The sequence below is a fragment of the Podarcis raffonei genome, chromosome 3 (genome assembly GCF_027172205.1).
Source record: "Podarcis raffonei isolate rPodRaf1 chromosome 3, rPodRaf1.pri, whole genome shotgun sequence".
NCBI lineage: Eukaryota > Metazoa > Chordata > Lepidosauria > Squamata > Lacertidae > Podarcis > Podarcis raffonei.
This window is the reverse complement of record NC_070604.1, coordinates 113,631,619-113,654,658: the sequence shown is the minus strand read 5'-3', so window position 1 is coordinate 113,654,658 and position 23,040 is coordinate 113,631,619. Positions and strand designations below refer to the sequence as shown.

General features: G+C 45.7%; 1 protein-coding gene across 8 annotated transcripts in view; it reads right to left on the bottom strand.

Moving 5' to 3' along the window:
- Positions 1 to 23,040, bottom strand: part of CCDC85A (coiled-coil domain containing 85A) — a 144,755-nt gene that overhangs the window by 110,431 nt on the left and 11,284 nt on the right. For 7 of the 8 annotated variants that reach the window (XR_008329775.1, XR_008329774.1, XM_053383678.1 and 4 more), the window contains one exon: positions 20,954 to 21,887. Coding sequence is in view for 6 of the 8 variants with exons in the window: in XM_053383678.1 (XP_053239653.1) it covers positions 20,954 to 21,887 (934 nt within the window). In the remaining 2 variants the exon portion in view is untranslated. Of the gene's footprint in view, positions 1 to 3,331; positions 4,172 to 20,953; positions 21,888 to 23,040 lie in introns of those variants that run through there. The other variant, XM_053383681.1, reaches the window with a different exon arrangement.

Here is a 23,040-nt window from a genome sequence, read left to right as displayed (position 1 = left end):
CAACTATTTAAAAAAACCTCATTGGAACAAAAACGTCTCTTCTTAATAGGGATGCTGTTCCACAAACCAAGGACAGCCCCACTGAAAGCCATCTTGTGAACTGCTGTGGGAGCAGACTTCTGATATTATAGGGACTTTAAGAGGGAACCCCACCCCACCCCCAGTAACCTGGTCTGAAGCTATAGAAGGTAAGCAGATTGGCACTCAGTGCAGATCCTACAGACAAGATGTTGTAATGCATAGTTTAGAGGTCCCGGGCCCTAAGGAAGTCAGACTATCCTCCACCAGGGCCAGGGCCTTTTCAGTGATGGCTCCAACCTGACGGAATGCTCTGTCCCATGAGTCTAGGGCCCTTCAGGATTTAACCTCCTTCCGTCGGGCCTGTAAGACAGAGCTATTCCGCCTGGCCTTTAATTTGAATTCAGCCTGATCTTTTATTTCCCTTCTCTTCCCTCCCCCTCCCCTTCTATAAAGATCACCCGCTCTGAGACCCCACAGCTAATTCTCCCCTGGCCTCCTCGCTGGCCCAAGTAGGACCAATTCAGCCAGCTAGCCCTGGGGATTATCTAATTGATTTTTGAATTTTATTGTTATTCGTGTTTTTATACTGTATTTTTTGCTGCTTTTATAATTAAGTGTTTTAAAGTGTTTTAAATTTGTTGTTAGCCGCCCTGAGCCTTGTTTTTGAACCGGGAAGGGCGGGGTATAAATAAAAATTTATTATTATTATTATTATTATTGGTAGTAGTTTGCCCACGCAAGCAGTCTAGCCGCCATGTGCTCTGTTTTACAGCACCCCAAAAGCCTGCCAAGCGAATTTAACCAGCGGAAACGACTGGGAGAGAAGAAACTGGTGCATACGCCGTGCAGAATGGCACAACTTCCGAAGCTATTGTGCCTCTCCAGAAACAGCGGAGGCACAGCTGTTTCAGGGAGTTCTGAACAAAAGGCCGGCATTCCCCAGGTGACATTGAAGAGACGCCAGAAATCACACACACACATCCCAAAGAACAAAGCACCCTGCAAATCCTTGCCTCCCATTTTCCCAAACTTTGCAGGAAACGCCTCAGTGCAAGTTGTTATTGTCTAATTAAAGAAATAGCGGGCTGGCCTCTATTGTCCTAGCCCATATTGAGGAGCTGGTGTGCGAAGGAAGAGGGTCCTTTCAGAATATTCCTTTTAATTTACGAAAAGGGACAGGGCGAAAGCAAGAAAGAGCCTTTTTGATGGCACTGCCTGCACCTCAGAAGGCAGAACCTGCTCCTCAGGGAGACTTGTCAGACGCTGCATTCTTTGTCAAAGCCCTTTTATATTCGCCCAGGCATTTTAATCTATTTTTAGATTGGAGGATGCTGCTGTGCTTTTGTTACGCTGCTCAGGTACTCCTCAGTGCAATCTTATGCATCTCTCCTCCTGGATGTCACTGGCATTTACGGTGGAGGGATGAGGAACTATGGCTATTGCTGGACTCCCATCTCCATCATCCCCCAGCCGGCATGACCAATGGTCAGAGAAGATGTGAAGTGGGAGCCAAGCAACGTCTGGAAGAAAACAGGTTCCCTGTCACTGGTGTTTAAGATTGCAGATTTACACCTGCTCCACTAAGGGCTGCCCGTTTGAATTGCTCACAGTGCCCCAGAGTGATGCCACGCTGCCATCGTGAAAATTTAGAAGGCTCGCTCAAGGTCTCATCTGCCCAGTGCAGAAATCCTTGATGGTGATCCCTGCCAGGGCACCAAAGTTCTCGCAAGCCCACCACCAGTGGTGTAGCATAGGTTGCTAGTGCCCGGGGCCGTGCGGATGGAGGAAAACAGACAGAGTGTGGATGCACATTCAGTGTCCGTATCCACAGAAAAGAAGAGTTGTTCTGTTGTCTGCAGAGGTCACTTCCTGGTTCATATGGAGAAGTCGTTTTCAACAGAGCCCAGCAATGGAAGCATACAGCTGTACTGAGGAAGCACTGGTTGTTGAAATTTTGCACCCCTAACAATTTTGCACCCAGGACAACAACCTCTTTTTTTATACATATAAATAATTTTTATCGAATTTTCGATTTTACATCTCAAATTAAACATTTTACATAGTTTTATATATCCAGTGACTTCCATCCTTCTCCTTCCATGGTTCATTTTGCTTATCATTCCTGCATTTTTTTACTTTAACCATTTTAAGCAATTCTCTACTCTTCCATCACTCAAATATGAATTACTCTGTTGAAGTTTTGATGTTAATACTGCCAGAGTTTTCAGCTGCATACAGTTATTTTCCATCTACTCAATAAATATTTTCCACCCTGCTTTGAATACATGTTCTTCTTGCTCTCTTATTCTATGTGTTAAACCTGCTAGTTCTGCATATTCTAACATCTTAAGTTGCCAATCCTCCTTGCCTGGGACCTCCGTCACTTTCCAGTTTTGTGCTAATGAAATTCGAGCTGCCATTGTTGCATACATAAATACATTTTCTGGACACCCAGGAATTTCTGTCTGAACTATTCCCAACAGGAACGACTCCAGTCTTTGGGGGAAAGATATTCTAAATATTTTTTTCAACTCATTGTAGATCATCTCCCCATTTGTTTGGGGGTTTTTTACCTTTTTACATGTCCACCACATATGAAAAAATGTTCCCTCCATTCCTTTACATTTTCAACACATATCTGATTCTGTTCTATATATCTTAGCCAACAAACTCTGAGTTAAGTACCATCTGTGAATCATTTTCATAGAATTCTCTTTCAATGTGTAACACGCAGCAAATTTCAAATCATTTTTCCAAAATTTCTCCCAGAGGTTTAAGTCTATGTTGTGTCCTGTATCTATTGCCCAATGTGTCACTGGAGCTTTGACCAGCTCGGCTTTTGTTTCCCATTCTAGCAAACAATTATACATTTTAGACCAGTGTTTATCCGTATTTTGTAATAATTCTCTTTCAAATAGTGAGGTTCGGTCCAAGAAGTAAAGACTACGGAGAGAATAATTGGGTGCACTCTTCCCACCTTGGATCAAATCTCTGTTTCCAGGTGCTATAACAAAGCTGCAGAGATAGCACAGGATAGTACGCACCCCGGAAATGATCTGCCTTCTGGAAGAAGGTACAGGGTTATTAAGACTAGGATTAGCCGCCTGAGAAACAGTTTCTATCCAAATGTGATTTTGGTTTTAAACGCAGTGTAAGGTAGTCTCTATGGGAGTATATTGTATTTAATTTTGGGGTATCAGAGTTTTTAGGGGGCTAAACAGGCTGGGATAGCAGGTTTGTTGGTTTTGAATGTCTGGTGTAGATTTTTTTCAATTTCGTTGTTCTGTATGGGACAATGACAATAAAGATTATCATATCGCATCGTAAGAACCCATTTTTTAAATCTAATTTTAACATATCGTATAGCTGGTGGTATTGTAACCAATCCGTAACTTGGCTCCTTATATCTTCTATTGGTTTCAGTCTGGGTTTATTCCCTATAAAGTCCAACAGATCCCTATATGGGACAACAACCTCTGTGCCACCCCCTAAAGCTATGGCACTGCCTTCTGCTCCCCATAAGCTTCCTGGGGGCGGGCGGTTGAATCCTGGTCCAACTCGCCATCACGCTACTGACGCCAAAACACGAGCTGATGGATCCACTGGGCAGAGATGTCCAATCGGCAGCGCTGATAATCTTGTCATGCCACAGGGATCCAGAATGGGAGGCAGGGATGCAGCCAGAACTCATAAATTAGAAGCGCCAGCAATCCTAAAACAGCTTGTCACAATGGTTCCAAAATAGCAACAAGTTTCAAAATACAGCTATCTATCTTTTCCCGGAGCCTCCAGCCCTCTGAGCAGGCCTGAAACAAGATTTATTTTGCCAGATAGTTTGTTTCTAAAATGGAAGGCATGTCTCTTGGCAGCAGAGAAAAGAGGGCAGCCACCCAAAGCTGAGAGTCTGCCAGGTTTCATCCAACAATCTCCACTGTGTCCAGTGTTTGCTTCTGTTACAAGCAATGGGGGGGTGGGGGGTGGAGGCTGCCAATATTTCCCGCAGCAGGGCTCTCGTCTCCTCTCTCGCCAAAGTCCCACCACAGAGAGTAAAAGATGCTAAGAACCTGTACCTGGTGAGAGGCACCGATTCCATTCACCTTCCTCCGTTTAAGTTAAGACTGCAGAGCCTTTGGTCTTGGTGGCAGGCGATCTGGTTAGGAACAAAAAACCACATTGGAATGCTATACTTGAAAATGCTATGCTTTGATGTTGCATCTGACTTTTCAAGGATGTGTACAATATACAGTGGTACCTTGGGTTAAGTACTTAATTCGTTCCAGAGGTCCGTACTTAACCTGAAACTGTTCTTAACCTGAAGCACCATATACATATATAGAGAGAGAGTGAGAAATACTGACTGGCCCAAAGTCACCCAGCGACCTTCTGAACCCAGTTGTTCACCGCCCTGGTCTCCAACACCCCACATGAACTGAGAAACTAACAGCACAAATGAAGAATGTGTGAAGGTCAAAAATGCAGAGGAAGATCTAGGTCACAGGTATCACAAAAGCACTCTGGATTTGAAATGCAGCCTCTCTGGAAGTTATTTGTTAGCTTGCTTATTTGTTAAAACCCTATACTACTTTGTAAAAAATCCCTAAATGATTTCCATAAAAACAATAGAAATGCAAACAAGGTAAGTCTATAAAACTTCCGAAAAACTGGATAGAACCAGAATAGAACTGCATAAAGTATTGCGGAGACAGCTGAGCAAAGTTCAAAACAGAGAATTAAATAGTTGAGGTCTAGGGAAGCTTTTAAGAGGTGTTTAAAGGTCATGACTGACGCCACCTCATGAATTTCCCAAAGGCAGGCATTCCAGAGGGTGGGAGCTATCACTAAGAAGACATGTGCCCATGTTGTCAACAAGTAACACTTGTGGAATAAATAGTAGGGTCTCCCCAGAGAATTTCAAAAAATCGTCTTGGTTTGCACTGGGGGAAGGGGTCTCCTGGTCCCAAGTTGTTTAGGGCTTTAAATGTCATCACCAAAAACTTGAACGTGGCTCAGTAGCTAACAGGCAGCCAGTGCAGATCTGCCAAATTGGGTGCAACTACTATGGCAAGGCTCTCCCAGTCCAAGGAGAGTTACAATGGATGCACTGAATTTGTGATGAGCCCTCCAAGGTGACTACAGTGTTAGAGGAGACGCTTGAGAGTCCCACGGACTGCAAGAAGATCAAACCTATTCATTCTGAAGGAAATCAGCCCTGAGTGCTCACTGCAAGGACACATCCTGAAGCTGAGGCTCCAATACTTTGGCCACCTCATGAGAAGAGAAGGCTTCCTGGAAAAGACCCTGATCTTGGGAAAGATGGAGGGCACAAGAAGAAGGGGACAACAGAGGACAAGATGGTTGGACAGTGTTCTCGAAGCTACCAACATGAGTTTGACCAAAGTGGAGGAGGCAGTGGAGGACAGGAGTTCCTGGCGTTCTCTGGTCCATGGGGTCACGAAGAGTCGGACACGACTAAACAACAACAAAGGTGACTACAATCACCTGAGCCATTAGGGATGGAGATGGACTAAGGAGCATCCCGAAAAGATGCACCTGCTCCTTCAGAAAGAATCCATTTCCTTCCAGGACAGGTACACAATTCCTAGACCTGAGAATCAGCCATCCAGAGAGGTTTGTTAGGATTCTGTCACAGGAGTAGCATTCAAGCACATACATGGCCTCTCATGATTTAGATGACACCAAGTAACAGAGGTGGCCATCATCAGCATACTGGTGACGCCTTGCCCCAAAATCTCCTAAGGACCCCGCCCCCATGATTTTATAGAGATATTAATTAAATAGTATTGGGGACAAAGGCATGCCCTAGGGCACCCCACAGGGATCAGGGCACACACCCTCTGGAGCCAAGTAGGAGTAATGCCATGGTGTCTCCAAGCCACAACTCACAAAGACAAGCTAGGGCCAGTGGTGGCCAAACTTGGCCCTCCAGCTGTTTTGGGACTACAATTCCCATCATCCCTGACCACCGGTCCTGTTAGCTAGGGATGATGGGACTTGTAGTCCCAAAACAGCTGGAGGGCCAAGTTTGGCCACCACTGAGCTAGGCAGATACCATGGTCAACTGAGATATCTAGGAGAATCAATAGTGTCACACTTCCTCTGACCCAAAGACAGTGGTTCTCAAAAGGTGTGGCATGTCAAGCAGGTGAGGCAGGAGAGGGTGGCAAGTATGGCAAGAAGGTTTGAGTACAATCAAAGAAACATTTGAGCATTTCAGTGCAGTAGGAATATACCACCAGAAACAATATCCATGCCTCTCTTCAAGAACATTGGCTGTTGTTCTGCAGTTCTCTATGACATACTGTGAAGAAGGATTTTCAGTTCTGACAAATATGAACATTCAGAAAGAAAGAAAGGCTTATTTGTACTGGTGAGGAGACGAGAGTTTGTCTCAAATTAGACCTAATATAAATGAGATTACCTGGCAAAAGCAAGCATAAATGCCTCAATGAGTTTGTATATATACTTAAGGTACATACATAAGAGGCTCATTTATAATTCTGTTTTGGGGATGATACATGTTCTTACGTAGATGCATTGTTTTATACTTTCTGGGTGTCCCATGATCATATTATAAAGTAATTGTCCTCTGTGTTTTGTTTTGTTTTGTTTTGTTTTAAAAGTAAAGAAAAAAATCACGGCTTGGAGTTCTTTCCTTTAGTTTTCCAATGAAAATTTGATGTGGCATGGGCAAATATTTATTCTACAGGTGAGGTCCGAAGAAAAATGTTTGAGAACCACTGCCCAAGGAACTTCAGCCACTAGGGCAGCTGAGGCGAATTATCACCCAATTCTCAACCCAGAGTAAAGTGAGTCAAGATCAGAGGTAGGCAATCTAAGGCCCGTGGGCCGGATGCGGCCCAATCGCCTTCTCAATCCAGCCCGTGGATGGTCTGGGAATCAGCGTGTTTTTATATAGTAGATTGTGTCCTTTTATTTAAAATGCATCTCTGGGTTATTTGTGGGTTATAGGAATTTTTTTTCCTTCTTTTTCAAAATACAGTCCGGCCCACCACATGGTCTGAGGGATGGTGGACCAGCCCACAGCTGAAAAAGGTTGCTGACCCCTGGTCAAGATAATCAAGTTTAGGCACCAGCCAAAAACTTACAAGCATTTTCAACTTAGTGGGTCGGCTGTTGTTTTCTGAACTAACAAGCTGTTGATATGTTCTACGCTGCCATTTTAAAAACGTGTTTTCATTTATTTATTGCTGGGATCTTGTGACAAACGGCGGGGACATAAACCCAAAAACAAACAAACAAATTTGCCCAATCCTTAGCACAAGCGTGGAAAAAGCTGGTGCGTTCAATCTGATGCTTTTTCAACAGAGACTTCCATTCAAATACCACCTGGTCAATGTTTATTTCGACTCGACTAATTGAACATAATGCCTCTCTTGTTGTCATAATAAAAAAGGGATCATATTTGGAGGCGGCAGAAGAGGAGCTGAATTCAGCTTTGAGCAGTAATTAAAGCAATGCTTCCTCTCTCTAAAACCAATAGGTAAAATCAACCCAGAGCTGGGCCTGCAACCTTTTATTGCCAATCTCTAAAGAGAGATGTGCTTTGGGACCCTTGAGTGCAATGGAATAGCAGAATAACCATCTGTACAGCATGTTCTTCTGCTGCGGTGAGAGAAAGCACAGCCGGTACTTTTGTGGTGCACACGTCCTATTGGCCAGTCAGTTCCTTCATCTTCCCTGTTGGGCAGCACTGATGGGAAAGGGCCATAGCTCAGAGGTAGAGAATCTGCTTTGAATGCAGAATGTCTCAGGTTCAATTCCCGGCATCTCTCCTGTCCGGCCTGGGACTAACTCTCCCTGGCCGAAGAATTGATGCTTTTGAATTATGGTGCTGGAGGAGACTCTTGAGAGTCCCATGGACTGCAAGAAGATCAAACCTATCCATTCTGAAGGAAATCAGCCCTGAGTGCTCACTGGAAGGACAGATCCTGAAGCTGAGGCTCCAGTACTTTGGCCACTTCATGAGAAGAGAAGACTCCCTGGAAAAGACCCTGATGTTGAGAAAGATGGAGGGCACAAGGAGAAGGGGATGACAGAGGACAAGATGGTTGGACAGTGTTCTTGAAGCTACCATAATGAGTTTGACCAAACTGCGGGAGGCAGTGGAAGACAGGAGGGCCTGGAGTGCTCTGGTCCATGGGGTCAGGAAGAGTCGGACACGACTAAATGACTAAACAACAACAAATCCCCTTACCAGCAAGAAACTGAATCACTACATTAGCTACAGGGGGAAGGGGAGAGAGACAGACACAGCAAACCTAAATATAAGCATCTTGGATAATTAAGGCTTTATTATTGCAAGATTATATATAAAGGAGCCACAGCAGAATTTTCACCATCCTCCTCCCAACATTGCAACGTAAGTGGAGGAAATACAAGCCAATGAAACCGGCTCTCTCCCGTGCGGTCAGACCTTTCCTTTCTCTAACAATTGCATATCCACTGAGATCTTGATTGCACTGAAAGTGCAGTAAAAACAGTGTTTATTTGAGGGTCATAAAACTGCTCCTGCAATGGAGGGGAGGTGGGTGTTTGAAGTCATGAACACCAGCCAATTGGAGCTGTGCACAGGGGCATTCTACTTCAAACTCACAAAAGGGATATTTTGTGAGCGGTAACGCAAAGCAAAAAGGGTTCAGCTGAACGTAACATGGTAATATGCTTCTGGAGCAAAATGTTGTGCGCTTGTATAATCTTATTCACATCCAGGACATTCTTCTGGCAATCATATCTTTACTAATTAAGCCAAAGCATGGCCATGAATGCAGCCCCTTCACTCCTCCCATTGCTGTGAGCAGCAATTAAACCCAGAAACCTCTAATTAATTAACCACAATTCACATTTCATCTGAACCAGGGAACTATAATTACCAGCTTTGGAGCAAACCAGGACATTCAACCCAACAGCTTGGAAGTTGGTTTAATATCCTGGCTTGTTCCAAATCTGGTCACCATTGTTTCCTGGTTCGGACAAAGCAGAAACTATGGTTAATCAGAGACTTTGTGGTTTAACTGCCGCTTATACAGAGAGAAAAGTTATTGGGTCCCAGTGAAGGCTGGATTAAGTACATGAGACAAGGGATCCCATCCATATTTTCCCTTAGAAAAGGTTCACATTTAACCATCAGGCCACCCATCAAAGGCAGAGGAGCAGTAAAAACAAACTGGCAATTTTACTAACACCTCATCCCTGTCACTTTCGGGGAAGCCCTGTTCTAAAACGTTCCAATTTCTTCCATTGGAAAGCTTAAATAATAACCTACAGTCTATGCACAGAGGAGGAGGCGAAGGCCTGTGATTAATGTGCCTTATAAATCCTAAAGGAATGAAGAGGTTAAGTAAGCGGCGGTTGCCAAGAATTACACTAATGTAGTTATGCATTAAAATCAGTGTTGCTCACTCAGGCTCCCTAATCGCAGCTATATTTCCAAGAAAACCCTGCCAACCTCGTGCTTTATACTTCATTAACTGTACCGAAGAGAAAGCCAGTATGCTATTCAAAAAGAGCTGAGTTATACGAGCCGAGCGCCCTGCTCCCCGAGTCCAGCCAGACCTCGAGAAAAGGCTTTGAGTAGAAAGGTCTTTCTGGATCAAACAACCATCACTTGTGACAGAGGTGAGGGCATCTGTTTCCTTTGGAGAGCTGTGTACCAGGGGTGGGCGAGGTCAGTGGGAAAAGTGGGTGGACCTATGAATGTTCATTTCATCTCTCTCTCTACCCACCAGCAAGGCAAGGAAGAAGCAAATTAGATTTCTAGCCAGGCAAAACAGGCATGACATACAGCAGGAGTGCGTCTCCAGCATGTTGAAAGAAAAGAGCAGTGATATATATATATATATATATATATATATATATATATATATATATATAATGAGTTGGAAAAAAATGTTTAAAATAACTTTAATTTTTTAAAAAAAGCCAGAGGCTTCTTTATTAGGAATTGCAGGTCTGATACAGTGGTACCTCGGTTTACATACGCTTCAGGTTACAGATTCTGCTAACTCAGAAATAGTACCTCAGGTTAAGAACTTTGCTTCAGGGTGAGAACAGAAATCGCGCGGCGGCAGCGGGAGGCCCCATTAGCTAAAGTGCTGCTTCAGGTTAAGAACAGTTTCAGGTTAAGAACGGACCTCCAGAACGAATTAAGTACTTAACCCGAGGTACCACTGTATTCCAAGGGAGCAGAGACCAGCCTTGCCTCTACCTGACGCAACATTCGCACTGGCGTCTCTTGATGTAACACAGCCCAAGGCAACATCCCACCAGGACTCCTCTGCCCCCTCAAGCTTTTCAGGGGGTCCTGAGCCCCATCCCAGCAGACACTGGAATGACTGTAGAGACCTCAACCCCATCGAGTTTGTGCACCCAACTCCAATTTGTGTAGGGTTTACTCCTTAGCTGTTTCTTCCCCCAAAGATAACCCGCACGACAGTGGAGATAATCCCCATCTGCTTTTCCAGGCAAAACCCATCCAAAACTGCTTACAAACAAAGAAAAATATGTACGGGGGGGGGGATCAAGTGACAAATTCTTGTTTCCAGTTCTATATGTTGGCATACCAATGTTCGTTGGACTGGTCATGTTGTGTGGATGCCTGATTATCGTCTTCAAAAGCAGCTACTCTCTTCCGAACTTAAAAATGGAAAGCATAATGCTGGTGGTCAACAAAAGAGGTTTAAAGGGAAATCTTAAAAAATGTAGTACAGTGGTGCCCCGCAAGACGAAAATCATCCGTTCTGCGGGTGCCTTCGTCTTGCAGGGATTTTCGTCTTGCGGAGTACCGCTTATCAGCTGATCAGCTGATAAGCGGTAACTGACAGATAAGCGGCTTAGCGGATTAGCGGATAAGCGGCAATTTACAGATAAGGAGCTTAGCGCCTTTAAGAAAAGGCAAAAAAAGAAGGGAGACCACGGAAAAAAATTCGTTTTGCGAGTAAGCTCCATAGAAAACTTTGTCTTGCGAAGCGGAAAAAATATCGGAAAGCCCTTTCGTCTTGCGCGTTTTTCGTTTAGCGGGGCATTCGTCTAGCGGGGTACCACTGTATAAACACTAACAACTGGGAAACACTGGCCTGCGAGCGCTCCAGTTGGAGAACAGCCTTTACCAAAGGTGCCATGGGTTTTGAAGACACTCGAACTCAGGACGAAAGGGAGAAATGTGCTAAGAGGAAGACACACTTGGCAAATCCACACCGTGATCAACTCCCACCCTGAAACCTATGTCTCCAGTGTGGAAGGACGTATGGATCCAGAATTGGCCTCCACAGTCACTTACGGACTCACTGCTAAAACCCTGTTTTGGAAGACAATCTTACTCGGCTACAAGTGATAGAAGAAGAAGAAGAAGAAGAAGAAGAAGAAGAAGAAGAAGAAGAAGAAGTAGTAGTAGTAGTAGTTATGGTTTGTGAATCCATCATGCTGAAGGGTCTGAAAAAACAAGCATGGCTGAGAATACTTTGATTCCACTGGCTTTAAAAAACAAAATATGTGTGGTGAGCTCTTCTGGGCTAAGAGCCTCTGGGAAATCCAGTGCTTTCATATATCAGGGGATGGCGCTCAAGGTCTTTGCCCAATTTGGCCTTGGTTGCCTTGGCTTTCAGATGCCAAGCTCTCAATTCGTTTGCAATGTTCTCGGGACTGATTTGGTGCTTCCTGAACCAGATACAACAAGGTTAACCGGCAGCTTTGAATGCCAAGGAACAGATGGCGGTGCAGGCAAGGCCGGAATGTGCAGGCAACATTTCCTGGCTGTCAAGCCAGCTGTAAAGTCCAGCTGCTCAGGAAAGCTGCCACAGGAGAGGGTGCTCAGAAAGAAACGAAAAGCAGGAGAAACTGGAGATGTACAGAGCAGGCATAAGGAGGAGCCACGTAGACTGTCTCTTCTAAGCCAAGGGCTAAAAAAGATTGGAGGTACAATCCCCAACACCTCCAGGTCAGTGTTAGAAACTCAGATATAAAAGCTAAGCTCCAAATGGCTCCTTAAACCAACGTTATGTCTAGTTGCCATTTTGGGGCAAGATGGCTCTAAAATCTTATTTTTTAAAGATGGACTGACTGTGATTGATTCTCAGTTATATAATATAATAGTAATAATTTATTATTTATACCCCGCCCATCTGGCTGGGTTTCCTCAGCCACTCTGGGCGGCTTCCAAGTGAATATTAAAAACAATACAGCATCAAACATTAAAAACTTCTCTAAACAGGTGTGCCTTCAGTTGTCTTTTAAAAAGTAAAATAGTTGCTTATTTCCTGGACATCTGATGGGAGGGCGTTCCACAGGGCAGGCACCACTACCGAGAAGGCCCTCTGCCTGGTTCTCTGTAACCTCACTTCTCACAGCGAGGGAACCGCCAGAAGGCCCTAGGCACTGGACCTCAGTGTCCGTGCCGAAAGATGGGGTGGAGACGCTCATTCGCTCCTTCAAGTATACTGGACCCGAGGCTGTTTAGGGCTTTAAAGGTCAGCACCAACACTTTGAATTGTGCTCGGAAACGTGCTGGGAGCCAATTCATGAACTTTGAACATCAAGCTAGTTCAGATGACAACCGTGAGCTACGTTAAAAGCTTTGAGAACTTGGTTGCGGGAGCCATTTGGCACCTAGCTTATATATCTGAGTTCCTAACACTGCCAAACACTCTTTACTAGACTATGAAGCTGTCAACCAGGGCCAGAGCCTTTTCAGCTCTGGCCCCGGCCTGGTGGAACGCCCTATTGCAGGGGATCAGGACCCTGCGGGATTTGACATCTTTCTGCAGGGTCTTCAAGACGGAGCTGTTCCGCCTGGCCTTTGGGCTGGACTCAGCCTAATCCCCCCTCCCCCCTCATTTTTTTTTAATGGAACCCCTTAGATGGTATTTGTGTATAAATTTTCCCTCGGCTCTTTTTGCTGGCCCATGTAGGACCAGCATGGATAGTTGGCCCGGGTGAAATTTTGACGTTTTCTCCCCTTATGGCTTTGATCTATGGGCTACCACTAAAACGAGGCTGCATTTTAAACTGTATTCCAACTTATATTTTAATCAACTGTTTGTTTGTTGTTTTGTTTTGTTTTTAATGTTTTTACTGTATTTATATTCAGTGTCAGTCGGGGAGGGCGGGGTATAAATAAAATTTTATTTATTTATTTATTTATTTATTTATTATTAATTATTATTATTATTATTATTATTATTATTACTATTATGGCTGTTGTTGTTGTTGTTGTTGTTGTTGTTGTTGTTATTATTACTATTACTATTATGGCTGGGACAGCCAAGGCAGTGCCTTCCAGAATTTGCAGGACTCCGATTCCCATGAGGACCAGCCAGCATGGCCAATGGTTAGTAATGACAGGAAGTGTAATCCACATCCTAAGGAGCGTACCGTGCTGGCGACCCCTGCCGTAAGGCAACCAGGCTACTGCAATTCTAAGCACATGTACATGGAAGTCAGTCCCACTGAAAACAAGGTTACTGTTATATCATCAGGACACCGAGTGTTGAAAATGCCAGTGAGGCCCAAGGACAATGAGAACAAGCTTTTCTCTGTTTTCTTTTCTATCTTTCCAGATGGCAAACCCCCCCAGAAAACATATACTTTGCCTTTTAACGTGCTCAAGTGCTGCAAATGTGGCTTCTCACAAGAGCACTGTGCAGCCTTTGGCAATCTCAAGTGTTCTTGGAAAACCTGCTTTTTCAGTAGAAATTCCGAGGCTGCGTGGTGACAGATCGCTAACTGCAAGGGGAAACACTCTATTTCGTCTTCTCAGAGTGCTCCGTGTCTGGCAAACCACCCCACCAGAAAACAGCTTCCTATTTTAAAAGCGAAGGCTACAGTCTATTAAGTGGGCTTTGCTCCATTTAAGTCGGTTGGCCACGTTCCCTGGCAAGATCACAAATCCAAGTACAAGACGTTTAACTACAAGCCTTGAATTGTTAGCCTGCTGTAATGATGTGAATTGTATTCAGCTTGTATTCAGCTTGGGGCTCCTCTGTGAGAACGGGACACTTGACCAGACGGCTCCTGTGTTCTTATGTCTTATCAAGACAGAAGTACTGTTTTGGGGGGACAGGGGGCAGGCTGGTGTGGAGGACTCCCTGGTCCTGAATGGGGTAACTGTGCCCCTGAAGCACCAGGTGTACAGCCTGGGAGTCATTTTGGACTCACAGCTGCCCATGGATGCGCAGGTCAATTCTGTATCCAGGGCAGCTGTCTACCAGCTCCATCGAGTACGCAGGCTGAGACACTACCTGCCCGTGGCCTGTCTCACCAGAGTGGTGCATGCTCTGCTTATCTCTCGTTTGGACTACTGCAATGCACTCTACGTGGGGCTACCTTTGAAGGTGACCCAGAAACTACAACTAATCCAGAATGCGGCAGCTAGACTGGTGGCTTGGAGCGGCCGCTGAGACCATATAACACTGGTCCTGAAAGAACTTCATTGGCTCCCAGTACGTTTCCGAGAACAATTCAAAGTGTGGGTGCTGACCTTTAAAGCCCTAAACGGCCTCGGTCCAGTATACTTGAAGGAGCGTCTCCACCCCCATCATCCAGCCCGGACACTGAGATCCAGCACTGTGGGCCTTCTGGTGGTTCCCTTCCTGCAAGAAGTGAGGTTACAGGGAACTTCTCACTGCAAGAAGTGAAACAAAGGTGGGGTGGATGTCTGTGGGTGCGGGTGAGTGCCCTGCTCGGAGGGAACAGCTGACTGCAGCCCTGAACAGATGGACTCCTTTTAGGAGGGGTGGTGCACTGCAACAATTAGTTGCAGACCTCACTTGTATTCCCTTGTAGTTCCCACACCCTGCTGTCCAGGAGAGCATGTATTCATAGAATCACAGAATTGTAGAGTTAGAAGGGACCCTGAGGGTCATCTAGTCCAACCCCCTCCAATGCCAGGAATCTCAGCTAAAGCATCCATGACAGATGGCCGTCCAACCTCTGCTTAAAAACCTCCAAGGATGGCAAATCAAGTTGATGGACTGTGCCGAAATGGGAAGCTCAGGAACCAAGAAGACAATAAAAAAATTTTAAAAGGGAAATGTTTATAATGTATATACAAAATCATTGCAAATGGGTCAAAACATTAGCAGGATTCTAAATACACTTGCAATGTAATAGTACAGATAATTTAGGAAGATGAAAAATTGGAGAAGTATTGATATGCAGTTGAAAACAGAATTAGGAGGACTCATGGATGGGATGTGGGGGGGAGTCAGGAGATTCAGATTAATCTCGATATGTGGAATTTGTATGATCTTTCGATGGAAGTTTATTTTCTTTCTTTTTCTTTTTTTTCATTTGTCCATTTTGGAAAATCACATAAAAAATTTTTAAAAAAAACACCTCCAAGGATGTAGAGTTCAGCAACCGGTCTTCCGAATCGTTAGGAGCTCTCTCATTTAACACACACATTTATTTCCCTTTCTTCTCCCTGCTACCCTTTTTAAATGAATGCCGGAGCTCTGAAGGTCTCGTCTCGTTCCCGATCTATCACACCTCCAACATTACAGTGCCAGAGAGAGAGAGAGAGAGAGAGAGAGAGAGTCAGCACTTTTGCTTTTGCTCATTAAGAACCTCAAGGGGGAGCAAGAAGTAGCAGTCGACAGCCTTTGATATTCCCCATAAATGCAAAAAGAAAAAAGAGAAAGAAATGGGAAGGAAAGGGAGCCACGCTCTCAGTCAAACAAAGGAGTTATAAAATTAGACGTTTGGAATAAAACTATTGAAGAATGCCTTGGGAGCACACACCGTCTAATAATTCATACCTGTTAAGCTGTACTGAAGCATCCCGCCTGGTTTTTGTGAATCATCCCAGAGTAGAATGACCCACATAATGGTTTTGGGGGAAGAGAAATAGAAAAAGAAGAAGAGTTTGGATTTGATATCCTGCTTTATCACTACCCGAAGGAGTCTCAAAGCGGCTAACATTCTCCTTTCCCTTCCTCTCCCACAACAAACACTCTGTGAGGTGAGTGAGGCTAAGAGACTTCAGAGAAGTGTGACTGGCCCAAGGTCACCCAGCAGCTGCATGTGGAGGAGCGGGGAAGTGAACCCGGTTCACCAAATTACGAGTCCACCGCTCTTAACCACTACACCACACTGGCCCTACACCAATAATGGAAGCAAGTGATATGGATTGAGCACATCATGTCTTTCTACATCCCACACAGCCACCTGGGGAAAGACTGAAACCATAGAATCATAGAGCTGGAAGGAAACCAGGTGTTATGTACTGAAGTTCTCACCCTGGGCCAGCAGGGGGATACTGTAGATAGTTTTCACTCAGGTCCACATATGCAAATAGGGGATTGAAAGTGACATTCAGTGATTGGCTAGTTACAGAAAGTTGCTGCTGTAGCGTTGTAGTGGAACTCTATATTAGCAGGCTGGCTGAACCCTTCAGTTCAGTTCTGTTCTGGCCTCTGAATAAACAAGAGCTGTTTTGAAGAATCGCTGTGTCATCTGATAAGTTCACTCACAACTAAACACCAAGCGTCATCTATTCCAACCCCCTTCAATGCAGGAATCTCAAATCATCCAGGGCAGATGGCCGCCCAACCTCTGCTTAAAAACCTCCAAGGAAGGAGAGTCCACGACCACCCAAGGGAGACACTGCCACTGTAAAACAGCTGCTACTGTTAGAAGGTTTTTCCTTATGTTTGGTCGGAATCTCCTTTTGCGTAACTTGAAGCCATTGGTTCAGGTCCTACCCTCCGGAGCAGGAGAAAACAAGCTTGTTCCCTCTTCCCCTTTAGATCAGGGATAGGCAACCTAAGGCCCATGGGCCACAAACAGCCCATTTAACCAGCCCATGAGCCACCCCCGAACCAAGCTGCCCGCTCGGCGAGTTCCCACGCGCTGCGCTAAACCGGAACAACACGATGTGGGGACTCGCTTCCGCGGCGCGAACTGGCCCAGGCGAGGTAAACCTTGCTGACCCCTGCTTTAGATATTTGAAGGTGCCTATCGTCTCTCCTCTTTTCCAGAATAAATGCAGAGGGAGGAAGGGGGAACTTAACACCAACAAGAATAAGGTTACGCCAGGCATGTTCATTACTATGTGTTACAGCTTGGGAGGGGGAACAGACAAAGTGTGGGATGTGATACATAAGAAGCAGTCAAGTACAACATTCCTTGTTTTCCTAGAGTGGACATGCGGGGGAATGTTTGGTCCAGCCAGTCGAAAACTTCCTGTTTCCTCCTGGCTGGAACATCCTTCCTTTGCATGTGACTAGAGGTGGGCGTGACCTTACCTGTTCAGGTAACCAAAAGGACAAGGCACGCAGCACACTCTCTCTTTGACTTCCTCTGTTGTTGGAGCAGCTTTTTAGCTAGAAAATCTATCTCATATGGGATAATATAATATAATATAATATAATATAATATAATACAATATAATCTATCCCATATGGGATAGATCCACATGTATATATCTGTAACTAAGTCTGCCTTCAGGGATCCCACTGTGAACTCAAAGCTCATCAGCAGAGCATCTGTTTGGCACACAGAAGGTGCCATGTTCAATCCCTGGTGTTGCCAGGTAGGACTATGAATGCCTTCTGGAAGAAGGTACAGGGTTATAAAGACTAGGACTAGCCACCTGAGAAACAGTTTCTACCCAAATGCGATTTTGGTTTTAAACGCATTGTAAGGAGTCTGTATGGGAGTATATTGTATTGAAAAATGGGGTAACGTTTTTAGGGGGCTAACCAGGTTGGGATAGCTGGGATAGCAGGCTTGTTGGGTTTTGAATGTCTTATATAGATTTTTCAATTTCATTGTTCTATATGGGACAATGACAATAAAGATTATCATATTGTATTGTATCGTAAATGCTGTTCTCACAGTGGCCAACCAGAGGCCACTGCGGGAAAGCTGCAAGCAGAACCCAAACACAACACCGCTCTTCCTTCTTGTGGATTCCAACAACTGGAATTCAGAAGCATCACTGCCTCCAACTGTAGAAAAGAAACATGGCCTCCATGAATTTGTCTCCTTCTCTTTTAAAGCCATCCAAGTAAGGTGGCCACCACTGCACCCTGCAGCAGCGAATTCCAGAGGTTAACTATGCATGGCATTCCACATAAGATAAGACAAGCCCCAGCTCTGCCGTCCCGTCTCCACTTCGGAACTGACAAGGCCATCCATTAAGCGTCACGGACTGATAAAGGAGAGGGCTTTGTTTATACAGCTGGGTTCCTGTTATACATTGGCTCAAGTGCTCAAGTTAATGTTTTTTAGCTAATGGACCCTTGGAGAAGGAAAAATGGGGATTTGGGGGCCCGTTTCAGACTGACTGCACAGTCAGGCTTTAGATTTGGGAGACCCATTCCTTCACCACCCTCCAAAATGTTAAGATTTGTAGGTTCCCAGTAAGATCCCAAATCTACGAAGACAGATTCCTGGGCTGCTACCACCAATCTCCTTTTTTTAACCCTGGTGGAACCATCATGACAACATCAACATCCTTCCTCAGATGTACCCCAGAGCCTATAAGTTACTGGATCGCCATCCTGATAAATAATCGGCAAGACGTGAACACCAACTGTACCCTTAGGAAATGATTCAGGCTTAAAATCCTCGCACTGCACAGCAGCTGGGAGCCTGATCCACTTCTCCGTCAACTGAGAATAGACGCGCATCCCAGAAACATCTGTTAAAATGTCAGCCTACTGTCACAAACTGCATCGGAAGAGCTAAATGTCAAAGGAATCCGCTTTTGTTTCTTTGCAGAGAATCCCAGGAAAAAGCAATTAAGATGAAGCGAGTAAACATTCGCCAAGTAGGTAACCTGAAGTGGAGGACAAAGACTGCAAGACTGCTCAAGTGTCCCCTTTAAGAAGGCAAAGCTACGGTGCATGGACTGTTTTGGGATTCAGAATTGTGGCTCAATTTGAGAATTCCATGCTTCTAATGGCAGAGATACCCAACATGGTGCTCTCTAGCTGGTGCTAGATGACAGCTCTCATCATTCCTGACCAGGGGTGGGGGAGAAATTCGATTCAGTTCACCGTTGCAGGCAAACCTACTTAATTTGCCCTTTCTAAAACACTTAACACAGCTATCCTTTGAAATTCACATTTCTCTGAAGTTCTTGATGCAATTCTTCAACCAATGTTTAAAGCTAAAGGTACCCCTGACCATTAGGTCCAGTTGCAGACGACTCTGGGGTTGCGCGCTCATCTCGCTCTATAGGCCGAGGGAGCCGGCGTTTGTCTGCAGACAGCTTCCGGATCATGTGGCCAGAATGACTATGCTGCTTCTGGTGAACCAGAGCAGAAACACCGTTTACCTTCCCACAGGAGCGGTACCTATTTATCTACTTGCACTTTGACGTGTTTTCGAACTGCTAGATGGGCAGGAGCTGGGACCGAACAACGGGAGCTCACCCCGTCGCGTGGATTCGAACTGCCTACCTTCTGATTGGCAAGCCCTAGGCTCTGTGGTTTAGACCATAGTGCCACCTGTGTCCCTGTTTACAAAATGTTTACAAAAGTGCAAATATTAGAGGGGGTGTGTGGATCAAACTGACTATATTGTGAAATTATCATACAAAAAAGCATTGTTATTGTCTGCAAAAAAAAATTACATACTTTGGTCAAAATTGCATACATCAATGTGTGTATTAGGAGAAATTCGCACTTAGATGCTGGTGGATTTTCATTCAGACTTTAAAAGCAACACACAAATTGCTGCAGACTTGTGGAGAACTGAACTAAAGATTAGACAAAGAGAGAGAAATAGACAGAGAACAAAACTGACAGATCCATCCATCCCTATTCCTGACTACTGACCATGCTGGCTGGCGGGGTTTGGGAGCTGAACAACACCTGGACGGCAATGCACTGTCTACCCCCTGCCCTAAAATCCTTCTTTCACTGGGTAAGATATGGCAGCAGGAGAAAAGCCAATGAGGGGCGATTCGCTCATCAGCGGAAAAGGCCACACAAACTCCAAGTAAAGAGGTACCCCTGACCATTAGGTCCAGTCGCGGACAACTCTGGGGTTGCGGTGCTCATCTCGCTTTATTGGCCGAGGAAGCCAGCGTACAACTTCCGGGTCATGTGGCCAGCATGACCAAGCCGCTTCTGGCGAACCAGAGCAGCGCACGGAAACGCCGTTTACCTTCCCGCCGGAGCGGTACCTATTTATCTACTTGCACTTTGACGTGCTTTCGAACTGCTAGGTTGGCAGGAGCTGGGACCGAGCAATGGGAGCTCACCCCGTCGTGGGGATTCGAACCGCCAACCTTCTGATCAGCAAGTCCTAGGTTCTGTGGTTTAACCCACAGTGCCACCCGCATCCCTAAGCAAACTCCAAAGAAGATTGCAATTCATGAACACTAACTCCTGCACTGGCCTTTGGAAAGGCCGGGTTTAGTGAAGTCCTTGACGCTATGTTTTGGAAGCAACCCTATGCCAGAAGACAGCAGCTGTAATGAATTAAAAGCTACACAGATGCCCTCCATCCCCAGGCGCTACCCTTATGAAAAGAAGATTTCTCCCCATCCAGCCTATTCTCTCCGTTCCGTATCCAGCCTACGTGCACTCAGGCTGTGCTCACAGTACATTAGCTCCAGCCTAGAGGAATCCCATATTTCAATGCCTCTTTGTACAGGCGAGATGCTTTTGCGCAAAAGCCCAGGAGATACAACTGTTGTGCAGCCTGTTACGGCAAGGCATCCATCAACTTCGCCCGTACTTAGCCACTGAATCATCACCAGGGGCGACTGCAGCCTTGGCTGCGCAGTTCCTGCTCCGTGCTGTGCAAGAAGCCTTCCATCACGTATGTACAGAAATGGGTGCCTTCCCCCACCTCGGCGCTTCCGTAATTTGCACACACGCAAAGAGGAAAGATGAACCCTTCGACATCATCGTTGCAATAAAATAAAATAACATGGACTCACCGTTCATCCCATTGTAGAGGCCTCGGTGATGGGGAGAGAGGTCATCCGTCACCGGCCTCCTTAAGGTGCCTTCTCTGCTGCTGCTGCCCCCCAAGTGCTTGAGGTGGTCCGGGCTTCCGCCATAGTGCTGCTTGAGATGTTCGGGGCTGGTGCCCCTCGCTTTCGGGAGGTGCTCGGAGCTCCCGCTCAGAGCGTGTTTGTGGAGAAGTTCGGGGCTTCCGCCGCCAGCGCTGTGCTTCTGGTGTTCCGGGCTGCCGCCGGGCCTGTGTTTCTGAAAGTGTTCGGGGCTGCCACTCAACAAGTGCTTCGGCAGCGTTTCCGGACTGCTGCAGCTGTGCTTCTGCTGCTCCACAGACCCCTTTCCAAGAGTCTTGTGATGCTCCGGGCTGGGTCCTTTCAGGTGTTTCTGGTGATCGGGGCTGCCAGAGCCGCGGGGTTTGTGGAGGTGTTCGGGGCTGGCGCTGCGGTGTTTCTGATGCTCGGGACTCCCCTCGCTCCTCGCCTTCTGGAGGTGCTCAGGACTTGAGTTCGGGTGGTGCTTGTGGTGGTCAGGGCTGTCCGTGCTGCCGGTGCTGGAGGTGCTGCTGCCGTCTCCAACGTCCCTGATGAAGGCGCTCGTGGCATTGAGCTGGCAGAGGCTGGCCTGGCTGTCGATCGAGTTTCGGCAACCGGCAACACCACCCTTCTCCTCGTCCAGCAGGACGCAGAGCTCCTTCAGCTCCAGGTTCTCCTTCACCACCTCCTCCTGCCGAACTTCCAGCTCCTTCAGCTTCTGAAGATACAGGGACACCTCCTTGTGCATGACGCCCGCGCTGTACCGGCCGAGCCTCTGCCACTCGCGGGAAACCTTCTTGCCTTTCTGCCGGTCATCGTCCAAGAAGCAGCAAAGGTCTCGCAGCTCCTGGTTGTCCTCCTGAAGTTTCTGGTTGATGTCCTTCAAAAGAGAGAGGAGCAAAGAGAGAAAACAATAGGTTAGCAAGGGGAAGACTCTCCTCTGATCAACATCCATGTCTCACGGGAAACAAGCTGAAGCTAAACACAGAGGAATATTACAAGCTTTTCCACCTGCCATTCCCTCCCACACAGAATCACAGAGATGGAAGAGACCCCAAGGATCATCTAGTCCAACACCCTGAACTGTTGCTGCTGTTGGCATCCATCTGTCTCAGGAGACAGTCAAAGAGTGTGCCTTCAGAGGTGAAGTCAAACGGTTGGAAAATTACAGCCCTGCTGTGGCTGTAGAGACTGACTGATACAGGAGAGACATTTTTAGTTGCAACTGGGGCAGATGAAGGCATCAGGCCATGCTGATGCAGATGCACCTTCATCATCATAATAATATTTATTATAATAATATTTACTACCCGTCCATCTGGCTGGGTTTCCCCAGCCACTCTGGGCGGCTTACCATAAAAAATGGTAAAACATGAGACATTTGTTTTATCATTAGACATTTCCCAATACAGGGTTGCTTTCAGATGTCTTCTAAAAGACAAATAGTTGTTTATTTCCTTGACATCTGTAAGTAAGCAAGCAAGTAAATTTTTATTTATACCCCGCCCTCCCCACCCCAACCCCACAAAAGGCTAAACAACTTAATTTCTTAATTTTGGGTTTAAAAAATAGGGGTCGTCTTATACACGGAAAAATACGGTACATCTTGAATTGTAGAAATTGTAATCAATCACTGAAAATTAAATTTAAAACTCTTTTAAAAGCACGTAATGTTTAGAGGATTGTTGCAAATGATGTTTTGCTACTTGAAAGTGCAAACTGGGCCGCCAGTGTGCTAGAATCACTCCAGAGGAAGTTCTACTGCATCTTCGAAACAAACAAAAAAGTTAGGATAGTCCATCTTTACGGTTCCTTTTAAGCTGCAGACCGCTGGCCTTTACTGCAGAAATATATTTTGGGCCAATACAAACTCAGTACAGTCAAGGTTTATAAAAAAAAAAATAATAATAATACCAGTGACTATCCTTTTGTAGAAAGAATTCCAGGAAGAATAATCAGTGGGTGATAAAACGCGAGCTTAACTCAACAGCCCACCCTTAGGAAGAAAAATCTATGAAGCTTTTCTATCTTCC